Source organism: Clupea harengus, unplaced genomic scaffold (genome assembly GCF_900700415.2).
Source record: "Clupea harengus unplaced genomic scaffold, Ch_v2.0.2, whole genome shotgun sequence".
NCBI classification, from domain to species: domain Eukaryota; kingdom Metazoa; phylum Chordata; class Actinopteri; order Clupeiformes; family Clupeidae; genus Clupea; species Clupea harengus.
Genome location: NW_024879742.1, coordinates 2,242 through 12,115, shown reverse-complemented (window position 1 = coordinate 12,115; position 9,874 = coordinate 2,242). Strand labels below are relative to the sequence as shown.

Here is a 9,874-nt window from a genome sequence, read left to right as displayed (position 1 = left end):
TTTGTAGATGTCAGTAATACATATTTGATATCATATTAACAAACAATGTATGCCCTTTCAAACAAAACAAACTTGTAATTGTAATTTTTCTTTTGTTTTCTAACTGTAACTGTTTGTTTACAGAATAACAAAAAATACAGGAATTCTCTGGTTTTCGCAGTAATATGCTGCAGTGTTCTAGAATTCTATTGGGGTATAGAGGGTTAATACATTACTTTAATATTGTGATACTTGTATTAGGTTACTGAATAAAAATGTTAACAGGTAATCAGTAATTGTATCTGAATTACACTTAAAAAAAAATCATTACACTGTTTTGGAGGTGTTTACGTGTCTGAAATGAAAATGTCCCCGGATTTAGTTTCAGAAATATGGTCACCTTAATCTGAATATATTTTTTTAAGTAATCCTCCCAACCCTTGGATTGGTCCCACCTCACAGTTTCTGTCCCCCTTTTTGATTATAGTACAGGTCCTGGGGAAGATTTGTATGCGCTTCATTTAGCGCAGAATATCTCCACTGTTATAGACTAATATGACCCCATTGAACAACGTGGGATGTGTGCCAAAATCTCTATCCGGGACGAAAGTCCTGAAAATGACCACAACAGGTGACACTATTATCACACTACATAATTGTGAATTAGTATGGTTGCATACTTGGAATAACGCAACTCATTTGGAACTGAGAAGAACATTTGTGTTACTGCAGAGTTTAGTTAGTCATTCGTCGCTGTGAACATAAGCCTCCTTGGCGCTACTTGGAGCAGGACCGCTCGGGTCTCGTCGGCCAATCCTTGCCTTTCAAATCCATTCTCAGTATCCAATCCATTCCGGAACGAGAATGGACCTGGGCCAATCGCGGCGCTTCTCCTCATTCTCGAGAACTTGGCTTGAACTTGTGTGACGTTACGTTACCAAGTTACGCAGACACAATCTCCTCCTGTACGCTCTTCATCACTCTGCCAAAACTACACTCTGCCGAAGATACCTGAAGCTAAGCCAAGTGAACCGAACTCGGCAAAGTGAGTAACCACGAATTGTTTTTATTTTTATTTTAGATAGTCACACATGTTTTATTTCCATTCGTCAAATCAAGTCGTTTGATGTGGTTGTCGAGCCTCACATTACGTTATATTATATAGACTGTATATATTACTTAAGTCAGCGGCAGTAGCTAATGAAGCTGTTTTTCTCTGACGATTTTGTGCCAGTCTTGTGTAAGTTATAAATTATAAATAGTTTTGAAGCCTCACATTACGTGATATTGCATCTATACTGTACATTACTTAAGTCAGCGATGCAAGCAGTCGCTAATGAAGCTGTTTTTCTCTGGCGATTTTGTAACAGTGTCTTGTGTAAGTTATAAATTCTATATCGCATTGAAGCCAAGCTAACGTTAAAGCTTTCACTAAAGTTACGTGCTCCGTAGAAACAAAAGCGATGTATTACTTACTAAGTGTAGCCTAATAACTACAATATTACTATGAAGTACTCTGAGCTGAAACTATTGATAACGCTTACGGAACAGGAGTGTGTTTTATGTGCTGCAGTGTCACAGTGTATTGTTCAAAGCATGGTCACATTCAGCGTTTAGTTGTTGACTACTGTGGGTGTACTTACAGTATCTATCAACTCGCTGTCCATTTTGTTAGCTAATAACATTGATTCAAAGTACCTCTTCCTGAGAATAATGTATTAGCCCACCTAGAGTCAAGCCTGTGAATGGTTGTAGATATAACCATGTCAGCAAAAATACATGGTTATATCTACCATATAGACACTGTGATACGTAGTTGTAATTATTGTTATTGCTATAATGTTGTCTTTAGATGAGCACTAGACCTAGGACCCACAAGTCCATGGGAGACGCGGAGTGGATGGCGAGGCTGAGGGCATTTGCCAGCTCAGGAGTTTGGCCTTCTGGAGGAGGCAATAGACCAGCCCCAAGGCAAAAGAAGTGGCATGACCTTTATCAGAAGGTAAAGTACATTATAACCTGATTACATGTTGCGTATTACTTATTCACGTAATTGAAAAATGGGCAATACAATGGTTGAGATGAATATCAACCAGACAAAGGACTGTACACTAAGCTAAATAATGATGCTGATTGTTTCAGATTGAGAAATGCCCGAAGCAGGCCCGTGGGCAGACCACCCTCTTTGGAGGGTCCATGGCCTGTAATTGTGGATTCCACATTGTCAAGGTGATTTATTTAAAAATGGCTTCTCATTAAGATTGTTCTTGCATCACATGTCTGTTTTGGGTATTGGTAGGTTTCACATACCAGTCATACCCTCAGACACACCAGGGATTTGGAGGGCCTTCACATGACACCCCCCCCCCCACACACACACACACACCACACACCACACACACACACACACACACACACACACACACACACATTGACACCCCCTTCCCCCATTCTTGACCTCAAACTCCCCCATGGAGAGACTTCAAGTTTGGACCTTTGCCCTAGCATTCACACCTTCACATTGCCTGTTTTCATCTTTTCATCTTTTAGTTCAATACATCACGCTTTGGTGGGGTACAGTCTGCCTCATTGAAGCCCAATTTAGTAGCTAGGAGGACCCCAAGCGCTTCTCCTCCATCCTCTGTGAGGACACCCAGCGCTTCTCCTCCATCCTCTGCGAGGACACCCATCCCTGCACTATCCTCTGCGAGGACACCCATCCCTGCACCATCTTCTGCGAGGACACCCATCCCTGCACCATCCTCTCTGAGGACACCCAGCCCTGCACTATCCTCTCTGAGGACACCCATCCCTGCACCATCCTCTCTGAGGACACCCAGCCCTGCACTATCCTCTGTGAGGACACCCAGCCCTGCATCATTCCCTGTGAGGACCCCGTGCCTAGCCTCTGTGAGTACAGCAATGTCTATTAGCTGGTCTGGCTCTGTTAGTCATCTTTAGTATAACCTTTATTTATGCAATAAACTTAATTCTTATTTGTTGTTGTCTTCCAATCAGGATGAGCCTGGAGCAGTTCAGCTAGCCACTTTAGGGGCTGAAGCTGCAGATTCATTCTGGTTGCCAGTAAGGATGCGCGAGTCCATCCCTGTGCAGGACCAGAGGTGGATAGCCAACATCCTCTATCACTCTGGCAAACTGCGGACAGATCTGAAGCTGTGGTATGAGCCCCCTGTCCCAGCCCTCATCTACCACCAGACACCAACACCCAACCGCTTTTTCACCCATCAGCTGATGGTGTGGATGCCCTACCACCTGTGGAAGGTTAGGGTGTCCTGCCCAGCTTGTGGGAAACAGCTGACAGGCGGAGGTGTCAGCAAGAGAGTTCGGAAGGTCCTGGACATAGACAGGTATTACCTCATGGTGACAGAGGTACTCAGGTGCCATGGGTGTTCCCTTTCCTATCTGTCCACCACTCGTAATGTCCTGGACCAGCTGGATCTGCCACATCGGAGGAAGTTCCGGATGATCCTGACCCAAAGGTGAGTAGAGCAGTTTTGAAAAGAAAGTGATTGTGCAGACTTAAATCACTGAAATTACCCTCCAAAGAACATGTAACTAATCACCTCAACAATGTGCATTTCAGGTATGCTTGTGACATCTGTGTCAGTACACTGCTTCGCGATCGGACACTTGGCAACAGTCCAGCACGTCTGACAAAACAACTGAAGGAGAACCATTCGGAGGAATGGCTGTCTCGTTTGGCAGACTACTATGGGGAGTGTGCTGGCTTTGTGGATCAGCCCAGCCTCTTCCCAGTGGTCTGCCAGGAACCCCCAGAGTTCGTGGACATCCCCACCAGTCGCTGGCTGCTGTCCGTGTACGGCAGTGACATCCTCTCCCGCATGGACCATATTAAGGCCAGCATCACCTCCACATTTGGGTGCATCTTAAAGATGGACTCAACCAAAAAGGTATTAATTAATCTGACTATATAAAAGATTTCCATGTATGTAATATATACTCTCATATACACATTAATGTTGTCAGTGACATTACATATTACATATGCAGTTATAATAAAATGTGTGCTGTGTATTTAATCTACATACACTTACTGCTGTAGATAATGTATGGAAAAAAGTGCATAATCTTAAACATAACTGTTCCAGATCACAAAGAAGCTGTCTGGCCATGGCAGGGGGACAGCTTTTTGGGTGACCTCTATTGGCAATGAGGTTGGCCAAGTCCTTAACAGTGTCCTGACGGTGCAGGAGGGGCCAGGACTGGACAGGATGGTGTCTGGCATCATGGAGCGGTACCGCCAAGCAGCTGTTCCACCCCCAGTCCTGCTATACGTGGACTGTGGCTGCTGCGTGACTCAGGGGGCTAGCAAGCTGCAGACCAGGTTTGCGGAGTGGCCAGAGCTCCACATACGGTTGGATATCTGGCACTTTATGAGGAGGCTGGCTGTTGGCTGCACCACCGACGCTCATGTACTCTACCCCACATTCATGGGTGGCTTGTCTGCAAGCATCTTTGAGTGAGATGCGGGGGACCTCGCTCTGTTGAGGCATATGAAGAGGGAGGAGCTCAGTCGGGAGGGTGTGCCAGACCTCACTGATCTCCTGGTGGACAGGAGAATCAGTAATAAGGAGCTCAGCCAGTTCTGCCGCAGGAGGACACGCAGCGTGGAGGACACCATCAGCTGTATTGAGCGGCTGCTGCGGGAACTGGGGGGGCCAGGTGGGAGAGACCTCATGGGTGTGCCCCTGATAGACAAGGTGCGCATGGAGCACATCTGGCGTGTGCAGAAACACCACGTCAGGTGCATCCAGGACTTGCCAGGTGTACGGCTGTACACTGAGGTAGGCACCGCCACCAAGGCAGGCGTCGTCCTGACCAGGTACCGCTGTGCCAGAGGGTCCACATCCCTGGAATCTTTTCACCTCCACCTGAACAGGTTCATTCCAGGTTGGTGTCTCTCTTATGTATGATTTGAAATAATTTGCATGTTTTTATTAAGGCATTATTCAGATTGAAAAGGAAGACCTTTTTCATTGGCATAAATATTTTGTTCTTTTCCCAGGAACCAGTGCAAATGCACTGAATTTCCAGCTATACCTCCTGGATGGCCTGAACAGGTGGAACCAGGATCGGGGCAATGCAGCAGTGACCACCAAGCCGTCATCATTCATGACATACTCCGGGGATTTGGTCCAATGTGTCAACACAAACTGCCTGAAGGTGACTGGCCGGCCATTTCTGCCAAGCTTCAGGCCACCTTCCAAATACACTGGTATGTCTTTGGTATTGATATCTGGCTTCATAATACTTATGATTTGTGGGTTGTCAGTGTTCACACTGAATCACTCACCATAACATGATGCCGATATAACTCTGATATGTAAATGAAATGGTATCCATACAATGCTTTGAATAGCACTAATAAAGTCTGTGTGTGTGTGTGTGTCTGTTCTTTTCATAGGAGAGCTGCTAGGTGTTGACTACCTGCTGAGTCAGACAGGACAGCCCCTGAGGATGGACCCTGACTCAGAGGAGACAGAGAACTTGCTGGAGGATGTGCAGGAGGATGAGGGCGAGGAGGAAGACGAGGGCATTGAGGAAGACCAAACCCCTGATGATACTGTCATGAACATAAGTAACCTCAATCTCTCCTTGAGTCTCCTCGATGACTCAAACTTATCCATTTCCTCCCAGCCTTGTCCCGGCCTTGTTCCTTCCTCCTCCCAGCCTGCTTCCTCTTCCCTGGCTGCTGCATCCTTCCAACCTGCTTCCTCTTCTCTGGCTGCTGCATCCTTCCAACCTGCTTCCTCTTCCCTGGCTGCTGCATCCTTCCAGCCTGCTGCATCCTTCCAACCTGCTTCCTCTTCCCTGGCTGCTGCATCCTTCCAGCCTGCTTCCTCTTCCCTGGCTGCTGCATCCTTCCAGCCTGCTTCCTCTTCCCTGGCTGCTGCATCCTTCCAGCCTGCTGCCTCCTTCCAGCCTGCTGCCTACTTCCAGCCTGCTTCCTCTTCCCTGGCTGCTGCATCCTTCCAGCCTGCTTCCTCTTCCCTGGCTGCTGCATCCTTCCAGCCTGCTGCATCCTTCCAACCTGCTTCCTCTTCCCTGGCTGCTGCATCCTTCCAGCCTGCTGCCACCTTCCTGGCTGCTCCAACTATGCTGCAGCCAGGTGTCCCAGCCTCTCCTGATGAGTCTGGGGTATGTTAATCGATGATTATGTGTAAAGAAATAAAATCACTGTATCTGCTTTTTGTCCCAGATCTCTGTTTCCAAAATGTGTCACTCATCTGTTTTTTTTTTTCTCAGGCTGTTGATGACTCTGGCGTGCCAGGCATGGACAGAGTTGACAGCTTGGCAGAGTATCTGGTGGAGCTGAGGAGCCAGCCCTCTCTGGCCCTCACCAACCAGCAGGTCAGAAACATTTATTGTCTTGCTACTTTCCCTCTGTGACCTGTCATACATATTCACACTTGCATATGTTTTTGACTTTTCTCACGGGCTGCTGTGTTCTCTCTCTGCTTAGGTGAGCAACATTGGTGCTCTGTGGCAGAACCTGCTGGACTATGACAAACAGAAGGTGGTGTTTGCTGCCAGACACCAGAGCAGGCTGGACACAGGGAGATTCAGGTCACCAAAGAAGAGGCAGGAGTTCACCCCAGGGGTGGAGAGTTTGAAGAGGCACGCCCTCACCACCACTGCCCCGCTTGCCCAGTGGCCAGATTGCTGCCGCCTGATTGAGACTATCTTTGTCAGGCTCTGTGTCATCCACCGCAGTCCTAAGAAGAGGGGGACTGGCATGGTGTCTAGATGGGATCTCATCCTGGAGGACTATAGGAGGATCAGGCGGCTCATTCTGTCCAATGGGTCTGTCATGCAGCAGACCACCCTGCAACTGGTGGACGTGAGCCACACCACCCTGGTGCAGTGGCATAATAAGAGGGTGAAGAGGCAGGACAGCGCGGTGGTGATGCAAGGACTGGACCTGCCCAGCCGCTTGTCTGTGGCGACTGACCCTCTCCTCCCTGCTAATGTGCGCCCACCATCTGCACCCCCCCAACCAGGCCCAGTTCACCAGTACCACCTGCCTGCCAGCACCGTGGGCCAGGCAAAGGTGAACAGGCAGTTGTACTCCTCAGTCGCGACACCGGCAGCTGTGAGGTCGCGCCCCCAATGGGAGCTCCTTCCTGCTACACCCTCGGGCCCTCAACTGTTTATAATGGGTCCGGTGACCTCACAGGGGCCTGTGCTGGGTGCTGCTCCACAGGCTCTGGGTGCCAGCCTCTCCTCAGTCGCGACACAGGCAGCTGTGATGTCGCGCCCCCAACGGCAGCTCCTCCCTGCTCCACCCTCGGGCCCTCAACAGTTCATGCTGGGTCCAGTGACCTCACAGGGGCCTGTGCTGGGTGCTGCTCCACAGGCTCTTGGTGCCAGCCTCTCCTCTGCTGCTCCTGCTCCCGTACGAAAACAGACCCGCCATGTTCTGCACAACCATTGCAAGAAATGCGGGAAGTTCAGGACAGCGGAGACTGGACACAGCCAGTACAAGGGCCGTATATACTGCCCCACTGTAGAGGCTGTTACGAAGGAGCAGTGGTTGGAGGATATTAAAAAAAACAAATTCATGACAAATAAATGAATACATTGTTCCCCCCTTCCCAGTTTCACAATTTTGTATATAGTTCAATATATGTTTTCTTTTATATATTATATATTATTATATTATATATATATTATGCCATAGTTGTTGTTGTTTTTGTTGTTGATGTTTAATTGTTTTGTTTTTTAATAAAAGTTTGTTTATATCAAAAGTGTATAGTTCTCCCTTGTTCTTTTGTGTTTTGTGAATAGATGGATGTATTAACTGGAACACAAATATTTTGTGAAACAATTAAAGTACCTCACACATAACTGTACATGAACTTGCATTGAAATATTCAATGTAGATTTATAAATATCTCACTAATATAAGGTAAATTAAAAGTAATATGCAAACAAATTGTGATTTCCAGTAATACAATTGAACTTTGCAGTAAATAATGCACAGCTAAATTTCTGCTAACGGTGGGACTTGAACCGGAAACTTTGGGGTCAACTCTTCTCTCATAAATGCATATATGTATTGAAATATTCAATGTAGAATTAGCCATATCTCACTAATATAAGGTTAATAAAAGATAATATGCAAACAAATTGTGATTTCCAATAATGAAAATGACCTTTGCATGAAATAATGCACACCTCAATTTCTGCCAACGGTGGGACTCGAACCTGAAACCTCTGCTCTCATAGTAATGCATATAAAAACAGAAGTTTAATGTTTTAAAAATAATTTATGATGTACATCAACATTAAAAAACTTTAGTCATGGAGGATTAGGCCATACAAAATCCCTTCCTTCTTTTTTTCTCTCCTTTTCCCTTTTTTCTCTCTTTTTTCCTCTCTTTTCTTCTTCCCCCCTTTTTCCTTTCTTCCCTCCTCATGGTGTGCGAGTGTGCCCCAGCTTTGGCGCAGCATGCTATACACTAGCCTACCCTGCCCCCTCCCCCGCACGAAGTGTCCTCTTTTTCACAAACTCAAATCTGGTCACCCTGTTATAACACGCTTGGACAATGATGCTAGGTTTAGACCGGACGCATTTTTTGTCCGGGTAAAACAGAACGTCTGGTCACCCTACTTTAACATATTGTGGCGAAGATAAGAATGGGCTCGAGACGTTGAATGGTTTTAGAACTTTTTACTTGTTCTCGAACACTCATTCATACTCGTACAAAGATTAACACTAAATACACAGGATTATATTCACAACATCTATAACACATAAACACGGTTGACACTTCAGTTATATATACAAAACACATCAATACAGAACAGGAACAATTCTACATCAACCACACACACAACAATGGGACATACACAACAGATAGCACTGTGGCTAAGCTAACAGCTGCGGTGTAGTACTCCCACAATACACCGCGGCATAACAACAACACCAGTCCGTCTAGCGGAATCCGAGCTACGCTACATAATCAACCGAGCGATAGCGATGCCAACATTTTTTATTTCCCGGCATTACCGAACCGTCGAGGTTAGTAAGTTGTTTATTATATAAGATTTTTCTCTCCTTTCATTTTGTAAATGAAAAGAAATGGTAATTGTTAATAGAAAACATGTCGTTTTGTTCAGCTCTCAAGTCTTGTGTTGCGTAGCTACCAATTACTTGCTAACTTCAAGTTACAATAATTAATAGAAAACGGACAACACGGCTCAGCTAAAATGGCTTTAATTTACAGTAAAGTAACAACACAAGTGATTCAAACTATAGTTTCTTGTCTTAATCATCACTTTAAATAACACATTTTCGCTGCTTCTGAATGTTCTCATGGCTGTGGATGTCTATCAATATCGCTCATTTTGAAGATGAGGTCAGAGGGCAATAAGGATCCGTATCAGACCGGCGATGAGAGCAATATGCTCGCATGGCACACAATGTTAATAACATGACACATTATATGATCATGACACACCTTGTAAATTATTACACAATTGAAACATCAATATAGTCATATAAGGAACTCAAAGACACAGATTGGCTAAATGTACAGACATATTTGAATTTTGTACATAGCCCATACTGAAAACCACCCTCAAACACATTCAAGATGCTCTTGAATATATTATGCTTGGAAGACCGATACAATGTATTGTTAATGTAAATGTATGAGTGTAATATAATTGTGCCACATGTCATCTGCTTCCTCCATACACAGTTACAATCATGCCAGGATCCACTTTTAAAATTTGCATTTCATGCAAAACACGCATCTGGGTGGCATGCAAGAAGTGCAAGGTTTGTGGTGCTCAACAGCCAATGAAGGTTGCCCTGGAAAAGGTGAAGGCCAGGGCCACAAAGCAG

General features: G+C 45.7%; 1 protein-coding gene across 3 annotated transcripts; it reads left to right on the top strand.

Moving 5' to 3' along the window:
- The first annotated feature begins 4,116 nt into the window (after positions 1-4,116).
- Positions 4,117-7,698, top strand: LOC122130196. Of its 3 annotated transcripts, XM_042704851.1 has the most exons (4): positions 4,117-4,911; positions 5,027-5,236; positions 5,426-5,599; positions 6,268-6,357. In XM_042704851.1, exons 1-4 carry the CDS (start codon positions 4,515-4,517, stop codon positions 6,273-6,275), a joined length of 789 nt encoding a protein of 262 aa, XP_042560785.1. In that variant the 5' UTR covers positions 4,117-4,514; the 3' UTR covers positions 6,276-6,357. The 3 variants fall into 3 exon arrangements, with proteins under 3 accessions (XP_042560785.1, XP_042560783.1, XP_042560784.1); XM_042704849.1 differs by lacking the exon at positions 6,268-6,357 and having other exon boundaries at positions 5,426-6,187; XM_042704850.1 differs by lacking the exons at positions 4,117-4,911; positions 5,027-5,236 and adding an exon at positions 6,485-7,698 and having other exon boundaries at positions 5,512-5,599; positions 6,268-6,372.
- The last annotated feature ends 2,176 nt before the right edge of the window (positions 7,699-9,874 follow it).